The sequence below is a fragment of the Thermobia domestica genome, chromosome 6, assembly GCF_964235325.1.
Source record: "Thermobia domestica chromosome 6, izTheDome1.hap1.1, whole genome shotgun sequence".
NCBI classification, from domain to species: Eukaryota; Metazoa; Arthropoda; class Insecta; order Zygentoma; family Lepismatidae; genus Thermobia; species Thermobia domestica.
The window spans coordinates 169,744,220-169,770,168 of record NC_137459.1 but is presented as its reverse complement, the minus strand read 5'-3'; the positions used below and the strand labels follow the sequence as shown (position 1 = coordinate 169,770,168).

The 25,949-nt window shown below is 38.0% G+C and overlaps 1 protein-coding gene across 1 annotated transcript in view; it reads left to right on the top strand.

Moving 5' to 3' along the window:
- Positions 1 to 21,001: 21,001 nt before the first annotated feature.
- The window catches only part of LOC145688320 (histidine ammonia-lyase-like), a 220,458-nt gene continuing 215,510 nt past the window's right edge, over positions 21,002 to 25,949 (top strand). The window contains exon 1 of the mRNA XM_081762365.1: positions 21,002 to 21,169. Within this exon, the coding sequence (XP_081618491.1) occupies positions 21,115 to 21,169 (55 nt within the window). The 5' untranslated portion in view covers positions 21,002 to 21,114. The remainder of the gene's footprint in view (positions 21,170 to 25,949) is intronic.

Here is a 25,949-nt window from a genome sequence, read left to right as displayed (position 1 = left end):
TAAAGTTGATAATTTTCGTAATATTGGACAAATTAAAGTTTTTTTTGCTTTTAATTTCTTTATTTTAAAATAATATTGAATATAAACATTACAAATGTGTTTGTCATTAACCTTTCCTGCTGTGGAAACCTTCCAAACTTTCGAACATACCTATATAAAGGAAATGAGGATATTTTAAAACAACGTTAGCTTCAAGAGACGCATCAATAATTTTGCTCATACCTATATATTTGAGCACTCTTCCTTCCCTTAGGATGCGCTTATAAATCAAAGTTAAATGAGAAAAACCAAAGCCGTCCCCATGCCGTAAACGTCGCCAACACCTAGTGGACCATTTCCTGGTAAATGTCGATCGTATCTATAGCGACGCGTTGAAGGACTGCCGCTAGTGTGCCACTGGTGGAAAGGTTTCGTCGAGTCTAAAGAGATATCTAGAGTCGGGGTATTGAAGTTACCACCGCGTAGCAGCGAGGACTTCATTTTGGTCCGCACTTCATCGATTCGTAGCGGAAAATCGCGAAGGGACCAACATAAACTATCGCCATTCATGTGCGTGCAGTTATTGTTATATATTATTTTTCCTGACGAATTGTTCCTAAAGTGAGCTCCGGGGGTCAAGAATAACCCCTGTCTCTACATCATGAAGTGAAAAATCTATAGATGAGTGCGTATAATTGTATGAATTTAGATGACAACTGTCGGTCGTTTGAAAGTCAATATGGGAGAACCATGAAATAAAGTAAACAGACGCGCGTTATTTTGTTATGAAATTACATGGCGAACGCATTTTATCTAACCTCAAACGGTTATCGTCGAATATACACGGTTACAGAAGCACTCTGATTAGCTAAATTAAAAATACATCTACTATTTATGCCTCTACAAGCGGCTTTTTGTCCGTCGTCTTCGTGGCCAAGTCGGAAGAGCATATACCTAGTAACCCAAAGGTTGGCGGTTCGCGCCTACTCTGGGGCACATATTTTTTACTTTTTAAAATGTGTCCTTTAGACTCTCCTTAATGTAACAAATTACGCATATAGGCGATTTAAGATATTTTGGTCACATCGTGAGTAGTGTTGGTCCCATTGGAGTGCCTGATATCGCTACTCATACGTTAGTTGAAAAGACTCGTGCTTCTTCCACAAGTTTTGTGCTTTAGTGTGCTCGGTGAATCTCACCCTGTGTGTACAGTGTTTTGCAGTTTAATAGCTTGTAGTAGTATGGAATATAAGAAGGACTTACAATTTCAATTAATATTTGACCGAAGATATAGAAATGTCAAACCTAATGTAGTCAAGTATATCAGTGGTTGGAAAATAAGTTTCCTCGTATCTTCGACAACATTTGTGCGCTCCAGTTACATGCGGAATCATATAGCATATATATTAAGTTTAAAGATTTACAAGCCTATGAACATTTCGCAGCAACAGCTCCTTCGTCTGTAGAATTCACACATGTGTCTGGGGAAACAAGCACAGTAAGGATCGTCCCCGCTGATGACCCCATTCGGTTGGTGCGTATATACGACTTTCCTCTTGAATTACCATTATCATTCCTAGAAGATCATTTCAAAAGTTATGGTAAAGTGCGCAAAGTGGAACCACAATTATGGAGTGCCCCTTTTCCCCCTGGCATAGACAGAGGCGTACGTATTGTTCATATGGAAATACATAAGCATATACCATCCCGTATCATAGTGCACGGTTGTAAGGTGAGTGTGTCTTATGAAGGGCAGCCTATTACTTGTTTTAGATGTCAGAGCAATTTTCACACGATTGCCACGTGTCCTTTGAAGAACGCAAAACCAACTACGGCCGCCCCTGAACAGACGTCTCTACACATGACGGAGATTGGCAAAGTGCATCGCTCTTTTCCCTCTTCTGGCTCGCCTTCGCTCTCTGTCACTGCCCCCCGGGCCCCTGCTCAGAGTTCCTCAGGCTTGCCTTCATTAACTGATACCAACGAGTTTCCAGTGTTAGTACGAACCCCCCAAGTGAATTCATCTTTAACAAGTAATGCGCCTTTACAGAATACGCCTGTGGATGTCATGGAACTTGACTCGACTCGTCCGTCGGAGCAGGAAGTGTTAACAGTTCCGTCTGGTTCTTCGTCTGAAGTGCAAGACAATAATGTCCCGTCTTCAGCTGAACATACTGTTACTTCTGTGCAAGCTGATTTGTCTTCACAACAAAAAAGAAGGAAAGTTACTCGAACGTCTACACGAAAGAAGGAACAGTGTGCCCTTGATGTTACACGAGGGATAGACCAAGCTGAGCCACGCGAATTACGATCAAAACATCGGGCAATATCTGACTCAGAATTGCCCTGAGGCGTGGTGTGTTTACTCTTCGCTATTGACCTTCACACCTGCTTTCCAGGGCTTCGTCCACATTGTATGTTATGATGTATTTGGCAGTGTTAATTTTTGTGTTCGTACAGGAAAGTTCACTCGGTTTGTTTTCTATTCATCTCAAAATGCGTCGCTTTACTAGTGTTCATGGGAAAGAATCCCTTTCACCTTTGTAAGTACTTTTTTTTTGTTATAGTTTTCTTTTTGAGCGATTTTATAATGTTAACAGTAAATTCATTTAAGTTAATATCTCTCAATATTCATAGAATCAGTTCCGATCATAATAAGGCCCTTCTAAAACAGTTCATCGAAAGCCGCCGACCAGGCGTTTGTTTTCTACAAGAAATAAGTTGTCTGCTTACATCTTTGGATTTTCTTACCAATTATCAAGTTATTATTAACCGCGACCAAGAGACTGGGGTTGCGATTTCGGTGCGAAAGGGTCTGAGTTATGATCGTGTTGTGTTAGCCCTTGAAGGTAGGGCTATACGTTGTTATATTCAGAACATTTGTTTTATAGCATTATATGGTCATTCTGGCTTTACACGTACAAAAGAGAGGAACGAGTTTTATGCAACTACCATTCCTTCTTTACTTCCTCCGGGAATTCCTCATTGTATAATTGCCGGAGATTTCAATGCAATTGTTGATCCCCGAGATTCTCTGACGCCTACCACGCCTTGTCCTACTTTGTCAGAGCTTATTCGTGTCCTAAAGTTAAAAGACGCTTTAGTTGTGTCAAACTCTAAGCATGTATTCACACACTGCACTACTACGACGAAGAGTAGAATCGACCGCGCTTACATTTCAGAGAGTTTATGCACTGCGGTGATACAACAAAATACAATTCCTGTGGCGCTGTCCGATCATGCAGCGATTGAAGTAGCCTTTAAAATGCCTTTCTGGCTACCACCTGCCCGGGACCCTTCCTATTGGAAGATTAATAATGACATCATGTCTCGCCCGCAGGTTGTAGAGGAATTCTCGCGTCGCCTACCTTATTGGTGTAGCATGCAGTGGTACTACCCCTCTGTTATTTCCTGGTGGAATTTATATTGTAAACCTAAATTACGCAGTTCTTTTCAATGGCAAGGGCGGGTCGCGAGGGAAGACGACCACCATTTACATGAATTTTTATATTAAGCTCTCTGTGAATTTTGGAATGCTCCGCCTTCTCTGGAGAACCTGGCTTGTATTAACGGTATCAAACACCGATTGAAAACTATTTACTCCCACACGTCGATTAGTGCGTATTTGTCGGAAGACTTTTATCATCGCTTTCCGGAGGAGACTGTAACTATTTATCATGTTGATTGGATTTTGCGACAACGGCGTTCCACCGCCATTCATTCTCTCATTCTGGGAGATGGCACTACTACTACTAATTGTTCACAGATTTTACAAGAGTTCACGCGCTACTATACAGACTTTGCACGTGTGCGTCCCATAGACTACTCATATACCCCGGAGTTTTTTGTCCACGTTATCTCACCATCTCATGGATGACGAGTGTCAGATATTGATCAATCCCATTAGTGCGGAGGAAATTTTTTTAGTCCTCAGGCGGGCAAATGGCAGTAGTGCCCCCGGAGAAGACGGATTAAATATCCAGTTTTATAAACAGTATTGGTCTCACCTCAGTCCCTCTATTACCGCTTTATTCAATGCTTGGTTACGAGGCGAAGCAGTGGGTCGTAATACCGCTATCTTAGTCCTCATTCCGAAATTCCGCGCAGCGCATTATGTTCAGGACTATCGACCTATTTCTTTATTGCCCGTCGATCTTAAGTTGTTCACTAAAGTGCTTAACGCCCGACTTCGACCAATCATCCGTCACTACATTAGTCTTATCAGGCAGCACTCCATGCTACGCATAACCTTTCATATACTCTTCGCTCTTTGCGCGATATTTTTGTTTATTTTCATTTTCGGCAGGTGCCTGCGGGTGCATTAGCTGTAGATTTAGAAAAAGCGTACGAGAGTTTAGATCACAGTTTTTTGTTGCAGGTGCTGGAAGCCTGGAGGTTTCCTTTAGCCTTCCGCACAGTCATTAACAATTTATATACCACGGCCAATTTCCGTATACAGATTAACGGACACCTGTCCCCTTTTATTCCGCTGAAACGTGGATTAAGGCAAGGATGTTCTTTGTCAACGATACTTTTTGCACTGGCATTAGATCCTTTACTTCGACAGTTGGCCACCCTGCACCCCCCTGGACCCTCCCGTTTCTTGAGTCAAAATATATTAGGGAATGCGGATGACGTCACCATCACAGGAGTGGATCCTGTTCTTATGGCGCGGGTTTTTGCAGTGTTGCAACGTTTTGCACTTTGTTCCGGATTACAGTATAATGTACAGAAAACTAACCTATTACAGTTCAATGGTTTTCATTTACCTGGTAACGAGCCTGGGGTGCCGTGTGTACCTCACGTCACTTCCTTGAAGATCTCAGGTATCCCGTTTACGTCACAACCTACTCCCCTTTTCGAGGAGATTAGGTACCCGTTGTTGTTACAAATTCGCCAGCTTTTATTTTCTCAGCGTTTCCGTCGCTTTCATTTAATTTATCGTATTCACTTTATTAATATTTACATTGCACCCAAGCTGTGGTACCGGGCTCGAATTTTCCCCTTACCGGAATTGTTCTCTAAGCGGTTTGACTCCTTATTCCTATGGAATATATGACGTGGCTTCTATTTTCGTATTCCACATGCAGGACTCTATCTTCCCCGTTCACAGGGAGGGTTGGGTCTAGTACATCTCAGATTGAAATGTCAAACTCTGTTTATGCTCGATTTCTATGCTGCAGTTGCTATTAACGAATCCTTCACACAGCAATGGATACGATGCTTTTGGCCTAGTTATGAATTCCCTGTGAGCCCCCCGTTTATTAACTTTGCTGATTGTTGTCTGACGTACATTACTTCACTAATACGTTATTAGGCATACCGTGGTGTGGTTCTCTGCCCTATGGGATACAATTCTCGTACTTTGTATAACTTCCTTCTCTCGTTGCCTAACGATCAGATTATTGTCCGAATTCCTCACCGATATCCTCAGACTACGTGGTCACAGGTATGGGCTAATATCTCTGCCCCGGTATTACCTTCATACCTACAGGTTGAATGGTTTCAAGTGGTGCATCAGTTGGTGCCTACGCGCACTCGTTTATTTGAGCTGAAACGTGTTCCTGACCCACTGTGTTCTCGATGCGCCAAAGAAGATACACTATCCCACCGGTACGATCAGTGTGTGGGTGCTCCAGCTATCTGGAACTGTCTCACGTCCTTCTTAGGACGAATTTGTCGTCGACCTCCACACCAGTTCACAGTATCCTATGTTTTGTTTCCGGATTTTCGTTATTTTCCACAGACCAAACACCACGCTGTGCTTTTTCTACTGGCGTGTACAATTGTGTATATCCATCGCCATGTGTCTTTGCTGGATGCTCGCACCTACTTGGATTTTTTAAAACGCACTCGCCAAAGGTTTTTTCCCCCCGAGTTGGACAGGCAGTATTTTAGTAGTTTTTAGAAGTGGTGTTGCAGTAATCTCCTTCCTTCTCGTTAAAAAAAAAGCTACAACTCATGATGTAGGTTTATCTTTTCATTTTTATTTATTTTTTTATTTTTCTCGATTATTGTTATACTTTACATTTTCCTTTTCTTGTATGTAAGACATATTGTATTACCCTAGGAGTCAGTCTGGTTCTTGTACACTTTTTGTATAAAGACAAGCACATGAACAATAAAACTATGGCCAAGTCGGAAGAGCATGTACCTAGTAACTCAAAGGTTGATGGTTCGCGCCTACTCTGGGGCACGTATTTTTTTACTTTTTAAAAAGTGTCTTTTAGACTCTCCTTAATGTAACAAATTACGCATATAGGCGATTTAAGATATTTTGGGGGAGTAATTTTGTTGTTCATTGGCGTCTCGTCGCGTCTCCGCCGCTGGTGGTATAATTTTCAAAACGGAAGTAGGGTCACCACGGATCGTCGCTGCGGGCCGCCAATTTTTGGCGAGATATCTCTAGTTGCCCAGCGGTGGTTATCCGACGCCTACGGCATGGAGGGCTTAAGTCGCAGTTTAATTTTAAATGATTTAACTATTTTGTGAATTTGGTTGAGTTGATTGAGTTGATTTGGGTTTAATGTCTTTTCAGCAGCGAGGGTATATGAGACGAGACCTACTGATTAACGTGGAATCCGTACCACATGAGTTTCCGCCAGAAATCGTTTGTGAATTTGGCTGTTTTGTAAATAGATAATGGGAATTTAAAATATTGCAGAGTTTGATTTTTCTTCTCAAAATCAAAATTTTCGAAGGTGATGGAACTAGTATTAACTTTCTCATATACAGAATTTGATCTGTCTATGTTAAATTGGTTCTAAGATATATTCTGATATTGTGATCAGTGTTATGACGTAGATTTCCGAAACTTCCGGTTGGCATGTAGGTATAAATGTTGAAATAAAAATTGTTGTTTTGTTGAGACGTTTCATTGATTCCGAAATGCCGATTCTCAATGTCTCTTAGCATTTTTGCTCTATGGTTAGCAATATCTAAACCAGAAGTACTAGTAAATCTTTACCATTTCCGGTTTTAGTAGAGTAATAATGATGAGATGACCCTTTTACTTGAGATATTAAATCGAAAACCTCATTGTCTCTTGTATTACCGTTTTTGTTCTATGACGATCAACAATGTAACTAAAAACTCTTTATTTCTAGCAGTTTTGGTTCTAACAGAGGTTGACGGAATAGGTGGAACCTATCCTTAAAACGCCGAATCAGTTATAAAAATATCGCTTCTCGATATATTAATATTTTTGTTCTGACAGGTGTCGGAGACTTTCGATATTTAAGCATAACATAGTTTGCAAGTCTAATATCCCTGCAGGAGCAAAGTCATAAATATGTTCATTTCAGACGGTTCTGTCATTTTCCTGTGATGATTAGGTAGATAACCTTAGAGTTCATGTTCATATAATGAGAAAAATATTATAGTTATCTAATTATATATTTTGTTTTTTCTTTAGGTTTAATGTCCGACGAGTATACTCTGAAGCTAAGGGAGACGGTGATAATGAGATGCATGATAATGATGGAGAAAATGGATGAACCCTAGAAGACCCATGCTTTTTATAAAATTCTTGATCGTTGTAACATTCTTTGAAGAGATAGTTTTGAATTATTTGAAAATATTAAAAAACTTAAATGAAGATAATAATACTAAGAAACATTATCACAACAAAACATTATTGTTTAACGAATTGACAGAATCTAGCTTTTCTTACAAAAAAGAATAGTCCAGGAAATCTAGAGCATTTTTACCCTCATCCTGGGCAAAATTGCAACACAAGCTTTTTAAACAGTTTTCGATTCAGGAATTACTACTGAATAACATATTCAAAATCCGACAAAATCGGACCACGGAAACACCCCCAAAAACGGTTTCAAAATGGCGGACTATGGTTTTTCGAAAAAATCGTAGACCTTTACGTTGTCGGCTCTAGTAGCACTCCTAATTGACACAGATACTTGGATGATATCTCATTGGAACGCCCATAGGCCACAAATTCCAACGAAGTGGCTTTTTTACCCATCATGCCCAACCCGTAGAAGAAGAAAAGAATAAAGTCGATTTTTTATTTTTTAAATTAATATTTTTGGCCGCTGGCAACACTTACGTCCTCATACGCCGGCAGAAAAATTCCCACACGTAGACCAGACATTGGTAACAATAATATAAAAAATGAAGTACGCAGGTTCAACAGTAAGGGAGATAAAACTTCGGAACCGCGGACCGAGGAGGGTCACTCTGTATTTTTTTACTGTGGTCTAACTTCTGTTTCTTAGATCTAGCATCCTCCCTAATTGTCACAGAGACATGAAGAATACCGCGTTTTAAAGCTTATGGAACCCCCTTGACAACGACGTATCGTCTGTGCCCCTTGTGCCCAACCTGTAGAAAAATAAGAAGAAACCTTGAAAAAATTGGGAAAATATACACTTTTACCTTTCTTGGGCTCTGGCAACTTTGATAATCCTTGGGTCCAGGGGGCACAAACGATACGTCGTTGGAAAGGGGGTTCCATAAGCTTTTCTACATATCATAGTCTTGCATGAACCTAGGCACTGCAGAACCATGCCTGATTCCCTTACACGTTTTTGTATCATCTGCAGAAGCTTAGATCCTGACGATAACCCCATCGCACCTCAAGAAAAGGGAGCTGAAGGAGTGAACAATGCCAGTAAGGCTCGCGGTAGTAACATTCTCGCCACTGCAGGTTTGGTGGTTAATGTCTCCTGTCGCAAACGTTTCATTGATTATATATATATATATACGTAATCGCCGATTCAAAAACCAGTTACTCGCTCGTCGGATGGGTCTTTCAACAGCAACAGTGACTGCCTGTTTTGCGGTACGCCTATCTTATTTGATGACCGTCACGTGTTGAAATCAGAAAATGTGCTAGTGAAAACACATGCATTACCACACAGCATTTTAAAGTGTTGCAATGAACGAAACGATACCTGGTCACAAACTGTCCGAGGTCGAATTGAGTACTTCTCCTCTGATCTTCATGCAGCAGATTGTGTCTATTACAGATCATGTAGTACCAACTTTCGAACAGGTAAAGCAATTCCTCAACAATACTGAACCAATAATCAGTCGGCGTCAAAAGAATTCCGGGCTGGCCGGCCTAGAAATGATGAGAGAATCCGAGCATTTCAGCGCATCTGTAGTTATTTGGAAGAGCACGATTATGAGCAACTAACTGTGGGAGAACTTGTTACAAAAATGGGCACATTTCTTGAAGGGACTGATCACATTGCATATGACAGACGCATGAAGTGTCAATGAATGGAATACGTCGGTGAAAAAATTATAATTTCTAGTGACAGTGGAAAAAACAACTTCATTACAGAAACTGCCGAGAAACTGCCAATCACATTCTAGCGGCATATCGTGATTTACCACGAGAGTATGATGAAGAAAAGGAAAAAATAGAATAATAGAAACCGTAGCTCGACTGATCAAAAGCGACATAAAATCCAAACTACAAACTGGAAGTGATACATATCCTTCACCCAGCGACTTGACCATTCAGGAATCCTTTCAGTACATTCCACCTAGCCTTAAACTATTCTGTGCCACACTTTCTGCCGAAAAGGACAATGAAACCAAAATAGCATCGATTGGCCAGTGTTTGATGCAAGCAGCCAGACCAAGAGCTATATTAGCTCCTCTGCAGTTAGGTGTTGCTGTGCAGCTGCACCACCACTATCGATTGAAACACCTGATTGACACGCTGCATCACCTGGGATTTTGCTCTTCATACGCGGAAGTGCAGTGGTTTGAACGCTGTGCTGCAAGTACATTTGGTAATCGTGTGGTCGAAATGTCAGCAGACCAGACTCTCCTCTTTGCAGCGGATAATGTAAACCATGATCTCCAAACGCTGAGTGGTTAAGGCACATTCCATGGTATGGGAATGTTGGCGGCCATTACTCCATCCACTACCACCAGTCTAACCATTCTTCGGAAGCCCGTCTCTGATGCTGATGTGAAGTCCCTTGCCAGTGTTTCCATTCATGCATACACTGAAGCCAGGGCTGTTCTTGAAAAGGTCAACTGTGAACTGGTAACAGCACCATCACCGAACGAAAGCTCCCTGGATATTTTGTGGAAACTTTCCTGACATTTTCCGTCACGCACACCAAACTGGTCAGGAATGATGCGGGCCTTTCACGCAGATCCATCTCTTCATCATCCAGGGAAATTCAATGTTCTCTGCTTACCGATTATTGACCTCCATCCATCTGATATGTCATGCATCTATTCCACTTTAGTGTACCTTAATAATCTTGCGAGAAAATATAAAGTCACACCAATCATCACCTTAGACCAACCACTGTTTCGGAAAGCTTCACGTATCCTGCATGACAGAGCACATAACACCAGTATTAGGGACACGGTTGTTCTGTTGTGCTCATTTCATACTCTGATGAATCTTCTAGGAGCAATTGGTTCCCTGATGGATGGTTCAGGCTTACGTGAAATCTTGCATGAGGTTTATGGGGAAAATTCGGTTGTACATATATTAAGTGGCAAGTTCGTAGCAAGAGCCTTCCGTGCGCACATGATGGTTGACCTGGCATTAAGTGCATTGCTTGTGGAGAATGTTTTTCTGGAGACCATAACGGAACACACAGAACTATCAACGATGTGTACTCTCTCTACCAGAGTCTGATGTCGGGTGAGATTACTGTAACTGGAGCTAGTGCTTCACCTCTTCTTCAAGAAGCCCGAGAAAAAATAGGAGAACGAAAGTCAGAACTTATTAACACATCAAAAACAAGTCAGTTGTGGCTTGCATACCAGCGCATGTTGGCTACAGCAAGGAAACTTGTGGCAGCAGACCGAACAGGAAGCTGGGAGGATCACCTTGATGCTATAGCAGAGTACATTCCCATGTTCGCTGCAGCAGGACACTTCAATTATCTGAAGTCGACGTGCTTGTACCTGCAAACAATGTTAACGCTGCCATCGGTTAATCCAACAGTTCACGAAAGCTTTCAAAATGGGTTCTGATTTATTAGAAGAAGCAACCGTTATTGGGCTGGGTTGTCCTCTGATCTAGTCATAGAGCAGGTTCTGATGAGATCGCTAAAATCCACTGGAGGTCTATCCCATGGGAGTGGAATGTCGGAGGTGCAACGATCTTTGTGAGTGCTCTCAATGCCAGCATGCTCCGAGCACAATCTGGCGATGCAAACTCTTACTCACACAGCATATGTCACTAGCGAACAACATAAAGGAGCCGGAACGTCAAGAATGTCACGTGATATCAGTGACACATGTCGCATTCTTGCACGACTGCAGCCCATCTCACCATTTGACGGAGACAAATTGTTGAGAAACATTGCCACTGACGTCACAGCGGATTCCTCGGTCAACGTCCATAATTTATTTTCAGTTGGGGAAGAGCTTGCGAAGAAACTATCTGGCAAAGACCTGTTCACTGTGAAGTGGAAACGTGCAGACAGTCAAAACTCTAGCATCCCCGAGTAGTGTTAAAATCAGCAGCGATATCTCCGTCGATTCGATTCTTTTGTTTGAAAGACTGTTAATTGTCGCTAATGCAGGCAGCATATCTTTAGAGGAGACCTTAGCGCATGAATTATGTGCCTACCCAACAGCTCTATTTGAGTCACCCAGCATGATGCGTAAGGCAGACAAAGCCCCACTGGCCCATGCGATACTAGAGTTCAGCAAGCAGCAGACCGCACAGTTTGAGGAAACGGAGCCAGACAATATTCTGTATGTCTCGGACGGAGGATCTCTGTTACATAGACTACCATGGTGTAAAGGCAGTTCGTACGACAATATTGCTGCATCATTTGCTGAGTATACGGTTCGTAAATGTGGCACATCAACCATCGTGTTTGATGGGTATGGAATTTGCTCACCATTGTTCATTGCAACTGTGCTACCGGGTGTGAAAGAACGTATTGTACTTGCAGAAAGCATGGCCTTCCATGTGCTATTGCTTGTGGTGTGTGCCAAGAAGCTGAATGTTTTAGCTGTTTAAATGAATATGGTGAGGACAGTGTTAGTGTAGGCGAAGACGATGTAGATTTGTAATTTGCATCCCAAAGTTTTTCGTCTTTCCATTCTTTTGCTTCTGAATATTTTTGCTTTACATATAGGTGTTATGTTTCTATAAAACGAATTGTCTTGTACACTGTATCATGTATGACCTTCTATTTGCTATTGCTTGTGGTGTATGCCAAGAAACTGAATGTTTTAACTGTTTAAATGAATATGATGAGGACAGTGTTAGCGTAGACAATAACGATGCAGATGTGTAATTTGCCTCCCAAAGACTTTCGTTATTCCAATTCTTTTGCTCAAGAATATATTTGTTTTATGTATAGTACGTATATTAAAGCGACCTTTGATTTAAAGAAAGAAACAAGATTTTTTCATGCGTAGAACGACTATCAGGGTTGCCAGAGCCCAAGAAAGGTAAAAGTGTAGATTTTCCCAATTTTTTCAAGGTTTCTTCTTCTTATTTTTCTACAGGTTGGGCACAGGGGGCACAGACGATGTGTCGTTGTCAAGCGAGTTCCATAAGCTTTAAAACACGGTATTCTTCATGTCTCTGTGACAATTAGGGAGGATGCTAGATCTAAGAAACAGAAGTTAGACCACAGTAAAAATATACAGAGTGACCCTCCTTGGTCCGCGGTTCCGAATTTTTGTCTCGCTTACTGTTGAACCTGCGTACTTCATTTTTTTATATTATTGTTACCAATGTCTGTTCTACGCGTGGGAATTTTTCTGCCGGCGTATGAGGACGTACAGTGTTGCCAGCGTCCAAAAAATATTAATTTAAAAAAATAAAAAATCGACTTTATTCTTTTTTTCTTCTACGGGTTGGGCATGATGGGTAAAAAAGTCACTTCGTTGGAATTTGTGGTCTATGAGCGTTCCAACGAGGTATCATTCATGTATCTGTGTCAATTAGGAGTGCTACTAGAGCCGACAACGTAAAGGTCTACGGTTTTTTCGAAAAACCATAGTCCGCCATTTTGAAACCGTTTTTGGGGGTGTTCCCGTGGTCCGATTTTGTCGGATTTTGGACATTTTCATCAGGTAAAGTACCTAAACAAAATACATGTGTAAAACTAAAGGTTGCAATTTTGCCCAGGTCAAACCGTATTTTGACTCGACTAGAAAGAAAGAAAGAAGTCACAGTAGGGTATGGGATTTGAACTGACAATCGTGGAAAAAGTTGAACGCCTAACGAACACGACTTAACTAACTACTCTACGAAAGTAACTTAATATACGCTCACTTGGTACTTGGTAGTAACACTCACTCATTTACCTATAAGGAAACCACTGAGAGAAAATGAATTATCGTTTCGCATATTTTATGTCTTATTTCTATTTAATTTCTTGTTTACTTGTAAAATCTTTATTACCCATGATTGTTAGAGCTGAGCTATATGTATAGCAACAAACATTATGAAAGATTTACGTTATATTTGTAATAGAGCATAAAATTCCCTCTCTGCAAATTTCGCTGCGCGTTTACCACGTCCACGAATATGGAACTTAGAATTTAGCGATCAAAGTTTCGGAGATTTTTTAAATTATAACTTGCTTATTTCTTAATTTTTTATTGAAATATTTTTTGGAATTATATGTTTCCTTGTTCTGCATATTTCCAAGAAAACATGTGAGAATTTTGATAATAAGAAAGAGAGTTATTTTCATTTATGTAATTTCTAAAGACATGCGACGGAAATTCTGGACAGAAGTGTGCCTACAGGACATGAGGAATTAAAAGACTATGTGAACGGATAATACACAAAAACTAAACGAACGCGTTTTTTTTATATTGTGCGGGCAAACTGTTTTAGGGGCGAGACCCCCACCCAAAGGTCTTAAATTTGACGTTCGCACGGCAAGAAGTAAACCGAAGTGAATATAATTGTGCACAGACATTGTAGACGTAAAATGAGGAAATATCTGTTTCGTTTTTCTGGAAAAACGGTTATGTGGGGCATAGACCCCTCCAAACAGTTGAACACGGAATATCGACTGTAGTAATACCTGTGCGTCAAAGAGAACTGCAACGAAACAGTATAAGGAAAATACGCAACAAATAAAAGAATACGTATTTTGTTAGTTCGTTAAATATTTTTTGAAAATGCTAACTAATGGTAATTTATTTGTAAATATTAAAAATGCAAAACTCGATAACACTCAAACGAGTTGGAGAACTTATCCGTATTAAAGTAGGCCTATTTCCCTTTAACTTGCAAATATAACTGAGGGTTCATGATTTGTATAATATTTGTGAAATTTTACACATTGAGACACAAAGAGAAAAGGGGAGAATATAATGTGAATAAACAACAACTTAAAAATGCACGAAATTAACGGATAATATCAAATATAAAACCATTAACAGAAGTAACTCTGTAACTAGCTTTTTCCATTCATTTTTCTTCCTTTATTTTGAGGATTACATCATCACTGAATTTCTCCACTGGAGATTATCTTTCATTTAGCAGCATCCAACTGGAGCTCAGCTTTGTAAATGAAACATTTTAAAAAGGGTAAACGGCGAGAGCGGGAATCACACCCGGGCCGCCACATTAGAAAAATACAACTCTAACCACTTATCTAAAGCGTTACTTCTTCCCGCTCATCTAAATAAAGAGCCTTTTCTGTTCGCTCAAAACAGTAGCTTGTTAATAGTCAGATTGATTGGCAAAACACAGGAATATGTAATTGAGGACTCGGAGGGCATTATATCTCTGTATTCACTAAATTATCAATATTACAGATTTTTAAAAAAACAAAATGCAAATCTCTTTTATTTTGAATCAAATACGGCGCGTGTATTATACTCGTAAACAAAGTAAAGACAAATCAATTGCTGCGTAGTTATCGCGCTTAAGTGGCCAAGGCGCTCCACCAGTAATCTGAAGGTAGTCTAATCGAATCGGATCCACGAACGATCAGTACTTTTTTTTTTAATTTAGAATTTTTGGTGGAGATTGTTCGGCGATGACACATGCTTTATTTCCTTCTGATATTTGAATACTCGGTTGATTCAATACTTGAAGTATCAAATCTTCAGGAATAACATTATTATTATTATTATTATTATTATTATTATTATTATTATTATTATTATTATTATTATTATTATTATTATTATTAAGTGAAAACTTAAGACCTCAATATTACATTCTATTGCAATGTCAATAAGCGTACTGAAGTTGATAGGAAAAGAAAAACAAAGGATAAGAGATAGTGATAGAGAAATGGTAAGAAGGTTTAATGTCCGAAAGTAAACGAGAGGGGAGAAAGACGGTGCCAGCTCCTGGACAATATTAATATCGAAACTTCAGATGCCTAAACAGAAATTAAGTTGTACTTGTCTTCACCACAATACATAGTAACACGCTTTGCTTGGCTAAAAGACTTTGGATTATCTATGCGTTATATTGACATTTTAACAAAATATACATACTAATATAAAAAAAGAATACTTCCTATTTACAAATTCTGGTTGAACGGATATATGGAACGTGTAGGAAATGGCGAACGAAAATACTATTATTTCTAGCACTACAAGTAATAGTGGAAGGCGTTCGGAATAATTGCTAGGAAACCATATCGTGTCAGGCACATTTATGACTCAAACTGAACCCTAAGCATGACCCTTAGGGGTCGTATTCATGAATTGTTTGCTAAACACGTTACACTTACCACCACAGTACGAATCAACTTCGTAGACAGACATGTGAAGTCAGTTTGCTAGTATTTCCCCTGTGAAGAAAGCCGTCTCCACTCTAACTTGTAAGACCGAAAGAAATTGAGTATTTCAGAATTACGGTAAGAATTACTTATTCAGAAGCATAATTAACTAAAATTATAGATTACTGAGAAACAACTTTTCTGGGAGGTACATTGACAGAAAGTTAAATAGATGTCAGTTCCATCTTCAAATTACTTAATGCTTTTTGGCACCAGTGTGCTCAAATAGTACCAAAGAAAGTTAACAGGCAACGATGGACCGGAGTCATGAGCCATTACATTTATTTACAAGTTTTTTTTTTTAAGAAGAAGATATAATGTCTACAGACATCTTTGAAAATACAATGATGGTTTCAGAATTTTAACAAAGTGCCTAAAATGCCCGTTCTTCGTACAAGAAAAATAGGTTTATAGGAAATGAATTACTCTCTGTAAATTGGAAATTAAATATATGCCAGGGAAACTTTTAAAATATAAGATCGGATCAAGGAAAAGTGAATTTGCCAGACAGTTAATTGTATGCCCTTGATATGTTTAAAACGTAACAAGTGAAAGTAAAATGCTAAAGGTATAACTTAGTGAACAGTATATTAAATGGAATTTAAAAGTGTTAAATAATAATAACGTTAAATAGAATGCCGAAACGTAAAATAGGAGATAATCTTGCCAATTGTGACTCTAAAAGAAGGACGCAAAAAGAACAGCGAAGAAATGAAACAGATGAGGAGCACGAAGCACGTTTAGCGTCACAACGGAAGAGAATGAATACATTAAGAAAAAGCTTAACATATGCACAACGAGACGAAATTAAAGAAGAGGATCGAGTGAGACACGCAGCAACTAAAGAAACAATATTACAATACGAACTAAGTAAAATTATAATGAGTTGAGTTTGTGAAAGACAACAATCAAAGGCGCATGAACAAAACATTAGTGTACTAGACGTGCGAAGCAGAAGAGGTAGAGATTATAGTTCGTCAGGTGAGGCATTCCGTTATGATCCCACTAAAGAGTATAACAAACACATACACGTTGTCCCTGGTAAAATGGATCACTACAATTTTCTTCATTTGGATTTAATAGCATTATTGTTGCTTTTCTTTTTAAATGAATTTCCGTTTACCAAATTTTCCATTCTTGCATAACCGTGCACTGCATACATAAAAGTACGGAACTTATTAAATAGTCACAAATCAATTTATAGCGAGTCACCTATCTTCTATAAACACATTTCCCCCGTGCGAAGAACGGACATTTCAGCTAGTCTCTAATAATTTCATTCTCCTATGGGGTCAATCCTACCAACAGAACGTTTGAAAGCATTTTGTAGGATATTGACAAAAGGAAGGTGTTTCGATAGTCATTACAGTTAGTTTTGTCGCTTCTTATTTGTTGTGAATTAAAACTATGATTAATTCTTTTCACTCTTGTGACAATTCCTCCTTTTTCTAGATGAGGAAAACGACTTTGTGTATCTCTTTCCATAATTTTTCCCCTCCAGTTAAAATTAACTCAGCAAAAATTTCATTTAGATCCGGAGATTTGTGTTTAATTTCTTCATAGCATTTCTATTACTGTTCGGTTAGGCTATGGAATATACGATTCTGCTGTGCGCATTTAACTTTTTCGTGAACATTATCTTTTGGCTTCATGTTGAGGAAAGTGTCAAAATAAATATTTCTATCTATTGAAAATGCTAATTATGTCCGTGAAAATTGTGCCGTCCACTTTCTTTCATATATACAGGCGGTATTGATAGTTTTTCTTAAATTTGTTGCCTTGCAGACCCAGGCAATAGTGTGCCAAAAGCGTGGGAAAATAAACTTAAAGAACTAAATATCTTCGAAACTACCAGCCGGAGAGCTGAAGCCGTATGCTATTGTCTTAAAGATGCAATGTGTTCTATTTAGGATTGCATGATTCAGAATCATTTAGCAGCCTCGCAAGGGATTCTCCAAATGAAGTGGGTAATTCCCGTGTATCGCATTATTTATTTATTTTTATTTATTTAACAATCACCAGATAAAGCTCAGAGGCCATTTGATACTAGATATCTAACAAAAACAACAACAACAATGGAAAGGATTTGGGAAGGTATAAGCCAGGGCCTGTTTAGTAGGTCCCATCCCGGTATATGCCTGGTAGAACTTAGGAAAACCCTAGAAAACCCCAGTCAAGATAGTCGGCAGCGGAAATGAGCCCGCGGCCTCCCGAATGCGAAGCCAACGCTCTATCACTTGAGCTACTTCGCTCGAGGTCCAATTGATAACGCATGGAACGACGTCTCAGCAATCTTTCAACACAGTATGTGTGTGTATGTTCCAGCATAACTCGAATACTTGGAGAAATTTTCAAACTTAGTACACATATTACTTACAGTCTGGGAAAAAATACTGTTAAGGTAAGACCCCCTAACGTACCTAGAGGAGGGGGAGGTAGAAGACATATAAAAGAGATCGAAATGACCAATATTAGTGTCGAATCCATAGTATCTGGGCTCGCTCAGATAAATAGTGACACACCCGATGTCGTTTAACTCCGATTTATGCCCTCATTGCCACCCAGAAGTCGAAAAGGTGCTATGTGAAAATATGGAAAACGACCAATATTAGTGTCTAATCATTAGTTTTCTGTGGCATTAGGTTAATTGATGGCAGTTCTGATGCCGTTCATCAAGTCCAAATTCATTTTTCAGTGGGGTCAAGATTCCCTGAGCACTCCTAAAGGAATGGGAGAGGCAGACAAAAATGATAAGAAATGACCGATAGTAGTGTCGAATGTATATTTTTCGGGGTCGCTTAAATAAAGAATGACACTCTAGGTGCCATTTAAGTTCAAGTTCAGCCTCCATTATCACTATTAAGGGTTGAAATTGTGACATGTGAAACTAACTAAGAATGACTGATATTAGTGCCAAATTCATAGTTTTTGAAGTCGCTGAAATGAATAGCGACTCTCTCAATTTCGTTTAATTTCAAGTTCATCCCCATCTTCAGATAGGGTGGTGGAGGAGGTGAAAAATAAAATATCAAAAATGACTTAAAATTTGTGTCGAATTCATATTTTTCCGAGTGAGGAAAGCGTCTGACCTGTTTGAAATGACTTCTGGAAGGTTGTTAGTACCAACTTCAAGCTGGGTTTTTAAGTATACCAATTTGAATAAAGACGTATTCTGTAGGGATAGGGTGTGATAATATTTATGGCAAAAGTACCTACAATACCTTCTCTATTTTTATAATTACACTTCCATTGTCATAAATATTTTAAGGAGGGAGGGGATTCAAACATTTCTCATAAACCTATTTTCCCCGTGCAAAGAACGGGCATTTCAGCTAGTTAAAAATATTCATTGGCAGAGTATATATATCTCGTACAGAATCAATATAGCGATGAGTACAATCACATTCAAAATGTGTTGTAAATGACCTTTAGAAACATACAGTATATATATATATATATATATATATATATATATACAGTGGCGGATCCAAGGGGGGCTATAGGGGCTATAGACCCCCCTTCCCCTTTGACGCTCAGGCATACACTAGATAAAATGGGCTTCAATTCTGCTTTGCACTGGATAAAACGGCAAAATATGGTTTATCCCCTCCCTTGATCATATCCTGGATCCGCCCCTGTATATATATATATATATATATATATAGTGTTTCAAAACAACACCGCCAACATTTGGGAGGTGATTCTTGACACTACGATAAGACGAAAATTATAGACTAACTTAGGTGCATAAGTGCCTCCTTTCGGAGTTACAGACTGCCGAAAACATGAAAGGATGATCTTTAAACGTCCATAGGTCCAATACTATGGGACCTACCGTAGTCGGGTCAAGACTTCACTTAGAAACTAGTATGTGTCCTATCAAAATATCCATGTTTCAGAATTCTGCGGTAATTCCGCAACAATTTTTATACAGGTAGTTGGTAAGTACTCCAAATTATATGCCCGTAGTCAAAAAAAGGTACTTCAAAATTTCAGGGGTGGTAGTTATATCAGGGTTGCCAGAACGCAAAATCATCTGATTGCCTAATAACTTTGTTTATTTTCTGCTCTATTGAGTTACATGTCTTATGGTTATTGTCTGTAGTCTCATTATTCTTCGAGACAGTGACATTATTCTTAGTCTTGACTTGACATGTGAACTAATGTTTCATCGGCATCTTGCTCATCTACATTGGGTATCACTATTTCACTACTTTGCTTCTTGATAAGAATATAGTTTAGAATATAAAAAATAGAGAGAGTCAGCTCGCAAGAGTTTGACTAAAACAGAATAGGCGGAGCCGCTTTGTAGTCTTGTAATCCAGCTCTCCTGAGGGTAAAGTAGTGTGATGGTTATGGGCTATACTGTCAGGGTCGATCTTGCATGATATTCTGTGCACCCACCAACCCTTTTCGTGTCTGTTGTAGTTCGGAGCCCATGTTAAGAGTAAATCCTGTCGTTCATAACCTCGGTGTTGCGTAAAGGTGCAAAACACAAAAACTTCAAGAACTAAAACAAAAAGACGGAGAATTTTGCTCTTTGACGTTGCCCATCAGTTCTGGGATAATAATAATAATAACAATAATAATAATAATAATAATAATAATAATAATAATAATAATAATAATAATAATAATAATAATAATAATAATAATATACAATTATATCTAGTTTTAAATCAGAAACTTTAAAGACTTACTACTTTAAATTAATTACACAATCTATTATCAGGCACGTGTTAAGTTTTAAAATTCCAGCCAATGATAACTACAAGGTGATGACAAACTTATCTATCCTTGTCACGTTTCAGTTTACGTCATACTCATTCGTCTTACTCTGAACAATTGAATTGTATTTTTGAACTTGTGATAATTTACCCTTTTTTGACATTAATGCTAGACATTTTTGTGTAGGTGATCCTGCTTTCCCTACATTTCCTCTTTTAATATTGACCTTTGCATGTGACCTTGATGACTATGGACGGAGCGATAAATTAACGTTAGAAACTTCTACTTTTCGGTTTGATATTTTTTAAATACGTGTTTCTGCTAATAATAAAAAATAGTTCACATTTTAAATAGGAAATAACGTGAAACAAAAGATCAATCAGACAATCAAAAGAAGTAGTTTACTTGTTAACCAGGTAGTAGAACTAACAACTAATGACAAGGTAGAATAAACTAACGTTTAATTCTGCTTAGTAACTGCAAGATGTCCTGCAAGACATAAATAATGAAACAGAAGGAAAGTTATCCTTGATAGTTCAGAGCCCATGACAGAACAAACAGGATTGCGGGACACCTTTGACCTGCTACGGAGATCTTGCACGTTGCAGTGGAAACCTTTGCCTCAGTGTCAGTCTTGGTCCTTACGTCCCCACAAGCAGCTGCTGAACATCAGAAATTAATCATGAAGATATCTGCTCGAGTAAGAGGCGAATGGCTTCAAGTGCCTTGCAAAGACGGTAAGTTACAAAAAAATCGAAAGATACGCTCACCTCTAAGTACTCATTATTCATGCATTAAATTCAAAAAGTTTAATTACTACTTATAAATATAAACCCGAGATTTTTTTCTTCCGAAAACTTCATGTGGTGAAAATAAACTTCGGTAAACAGTGGTGTATTTCTTACGCAGAAGTAGTAACAAGTATAGGTCGGGAGATTATTCACGAACTACAACTATTCACATCTCACTCTCTCTATATATATTCTACAGATAAAATTTCTTTCTTCCTACACATTAAGCGTTGTTAGTATGTTTTTGAAGTTACAGTCTTTTAAACTTTTTTCCGATAAATCTTCCATGTCCATAGTTCAAAATGAAGTGTTCGTAGGGATGCTAGTGCGCCTAATTTTCTTTCTTCCTGAATACGGAAATTAATTTGGTTGTGATAGAAACGATAAGGAATTATTTATTTTGATATAATGTAACAGAGAAATTGAGCTCAGAACAAAAAAAAAAAAAAAAAAAAAAAAGAACTTGATCGATCAATGACATAATTTCCACTAAAGAGAAGAAATTATATTTGAACTGACATGAGCAAAATTACACATGTCATCCAACAATCTTTCCTGGTTAAAATAAAGACAAAGAAAAAGCTCTGTACCTGGTAGTGGAGTTTAGTCATAACTACTTTCAATTCAGCAAAACCTGTGTAGTAATCAGTGATGATTTCGGGGGATAGCGCGGGAGAAAATTCCTCCGGAGCTACGAAATTTCCTCCCGGCTATTTGTCCCATCGTGCTCAACCTGGAATAATTAATAGTATTTTCACAGTATTACTTTCACCGCCAGTTTATTGAACCCCCCCCCTTCCGAGATGAATGTTCTGAAATAATCATTGGTAATAAGGAATCCTCTCAAGTTTCTTCTATTAATTAATTTAGTGGTCCTTTATGAAATCCATCTCACTTTCAGAACCGAGGCTGTGTAAAATGTGGACCTGCCAGCTCTTGTTCAACAGAAACAAAAAACTTGAAGTCTGAATCCTCAATAGAGATACCGGTACTCTTTTAAATTCATAGTGAAGATTTTTAAGAATGGTTTGAGAGTTTATCCCCCCCCCCCAAAAAAAAAGAACTAATTAATATACTACCAGTGTCATTACCACGACAAATATATTTAATAATTGTAATAATAATAAGGGTCCTTGTTTGTTATAGCAAACAATACTTTTTGCGCCTTTCCCCACCATCTTTCATGTTAAGGGATCTCTCGTGTTGTATGGTTAGCGTGCGTGTCTTTAGCGTGGGAGATCCGAGTTCGACTTCCAGTGGAAGATTATGTAGATCAGATTCCATGTTAAACTGTGGGTCCACGTCTCATATAGCTCTGGTACAGAAAGGGACTCTAAACTCTAATATAAATTCGTTCAAATAAATGACATATTTATGTTTTTTTCACATATCAAACAGCTCAAAAGCAACATATATTACGCATACCTCTTTAACTTTTTATATTTCCTTCGGGGTGGAATTCGCAGACTTCGTTAAAGTTTAGTATTCTTCATTGTACATACCAGCTTTGCCTATTACATGCTACAATTAAAAATAAACTAATCGCTCAACAAAGCAAATCAATTTATTATTATAAAACTAATCTCTTGTGACAGTTTCGACAACTAACAACTTGGCTTCATCAGACACTTCCAGATGGTGTCTGATGAAGCCAAGTGGTTAGTTGACGAAACTGTCAGAAGAGATTAGTTTTATATTAGTTTGCTTTGCTCAGCGATTAGTTTATTTTCTATTAACATTCAAGTTAACAAAAAAAGAAAAAGTGTTTTGTGCAGCAAGAGGCCTTCATATACCCAATTTTGTGTATGTAATCCAACAGTTCAAGAGAAATACCCAATTATAATAAAATCTCCCTCTCTTCCGGTATTTTTTTTAGAAGTCCAGATTATAGAAACCAACTAGAAGTATGTCATATCATTATACCAAGAATTATCGTGTTCTAGATTGTTCTTATCGTAATAATACATTTTACGGAATTATTTTTATTCATTTTTATAATAACATTTTCTTTATCACTAATTCACTTTGGGACTGAATTTTCAAACGTTCATTAGGACATAAACTACCCCAGTTTGTATATGCACTGTAGCGAAGACCATCTAGTTTTTGATTTTTATGTAAGATGCAACATACGAAAGTACAGAAAATTAATTCTCTTCTTCCCTTGCATGCGTGTAACAAATTCGTGCAAATGCATAAAACACTCATAGTCTGGGTATCAGAAAATTTCTCATATATAAAATTTCGTACCTTTTCCTTCGAAAGCTTAAAAGTTAAATTTGAATACAATACTGGCCTATCGGATGAATTCAAGGGAAGATTCTGGATAGCCTCACCCTCGAAGCAAACAAATTGCTGAAATATGTTTTGAATATTTCAGTTTGTTTAATCTAGATGCAAAAAGAATTACAGGAAATGCTTTTCTCTTCTTCTTAAGCTTCATGAAAATGTCTGAATTCATCACTGTCAACTATGCAAATCAAGAGAAGAGATTTTCTTTCAATGAAGGTTGAAATATTTTGGCGATGAAAAGGAAATATTTTTGTCCCTTATTTCCGTTCCTTGAATAAATTGTGTCCTAATCCCGAATTGAAATGGGAACTATATCTACTAAATGCAAACTACCGGTTATTGCTTTCAATGGTTTTATATTTCAATAATTTTATTTTTTTCAGTTGGGAAAATTCACTCTTTCCTCTTCAATCGATTTCGACCCCAATGCAAGCAGGGGTCACTCTCAAGCCTCAATGGAAATTTGATTTGATTTGAGTTTAGAGTCTCTTTCAGCAGCGAAGCTATATGCGACATGGACCAACACCTTGATGTGAAATTCGAACCACATGAGCTCTCATCTGGAAATAAACTGTTTCTCCAATGCCAAAAGCGCGTACGTTTTCCACATAGCGATGAGGGAGTTGCACTGTAAAAAGTTTCATAGGGAAGTTTACAAAAACGGTAGTAATCTGTTTGTCAAACCTCTATGTAAATCAATTTACACCTATAAAGTAAAATTACTAATATGAAATGGTACAAAATTGCATTTTTATCAATAAAAAAAATCATTTTTCTTATAAATTTACTGTAAATTTGTAAAAGAAAACAACAAATTTTGTAATTTCATCTAAGGAAATGTATATCAACTTATAAAATGAAGGGTAAACGATTTTACATTGATATTTGGTAATTTAAACTACAATTTCTTTTTCAGTGTACTCGACCCAAAATATATACACGAAAATCGGATTTTTTAAAGTTACACTAAAACATTTTCTTAGAGCAGGATATCAATTTAGCCCCTTCTTGTTTCAGTTCCTACAAAGAGCCCAGTGTCGGAATTGGCATCAAAGAAAGCAGACATGTTAAATAAACATTGAGTTATTATTATTTATAAATCTTGTCCTTAAGAATGTTTTTATGTTGCGGTAAATTCATCCAAAGTCCTCTGACTAGATTTAACAAAAAACAATAGGGATAATCCTTTAGCCTGAAAGAAAACACAGTACGTTCAGTGAGAACTGGTGAATTTTGACAGATTACTAATATTTCAATAAACCAGAATTAGTTTTTTACGTGGAATGTGCTGTAGAACTTATAAACTTAACCTTCCATCCATTGGCATCTCTGCTATTTTAATAAAAGGTAGGGCCATCATGCTAAAGCTCCTCTCTCAATTTCCTTAAATTATTCGTGTTGTGCTGCTGTTATTAATGAAACATTTTCTTATGAAATGCAAACAAAATTACACTGAGAAAAAAAAATTGTAGGTGGCTAAAAAGATAAGTTACATGCGTAATTCCTGTAGTTTTTGGACTTAACGTACAGCAGACGTATAACTGAAAACGCATGTTTTATAATACTTTCTGCATAAGTGTTCCATCTATACGTACTTTCCATATGAAACAATGTAGCCGGTTAGGATCTCACATACAAATGGTCGTATATAACATATAGCTGACGAAGGTAATATAAGTATATGCATGTGATATACGGAAAACTGTTAGATGCCAGACATCCTGCAACGGCATGATGTAACATCTAAGGGCAGCGTCTATGTAGCATATGGATAACGTAGGCTCCGTACTGATTTCTATAGTAAGCAAGAGGATACCGTATATTTGTACAATATATCGCTGTCCGGAGAACGGATTTTTCTCTGTGTATAAGATATTTTCGGAAAACTATACCTGTAAAAACCAACCTCTAAAAGTAAACTACCGCTTGTGGATCTTTCATAAACAATAACTTATGCTATATATTATGACTAGCAGCGTTCACCCCGCTTCGCTGCGGTCACCCCGGAACGCAATAAACTTTGTTACTTAGATAATTTTTACTTTTTCGCTTTCAAGTGATATGATAAAAACCATAGAAGATTGCAGTAAATCTTAACATTATATCGCCTGTCATTTATGTTAACCCGCCCCGCTTCGCTGCGGTCATCCCGGTGCTGGCATATTGTAAAAGTGTCTGTAAAAATAAGCAAATCAATTAAAAAATTTTAAACAGAAGATTCAAGCTATTTTCCGCTGTATATCGCCTGTCATTTATGTTAACCCGCCGAGTGACACGGTCATGCGGGTTGCATATAAATACGTTTATTTTTACCTATGATGAACTAATAACAAAGGATTTGTGGACACCTGAATGGTCAATTATCTCAAGACACTGGTAATTAAAAATTAAAGTGATATGATAAAAACCATCTAGGGTCCAAATCCTAATAACC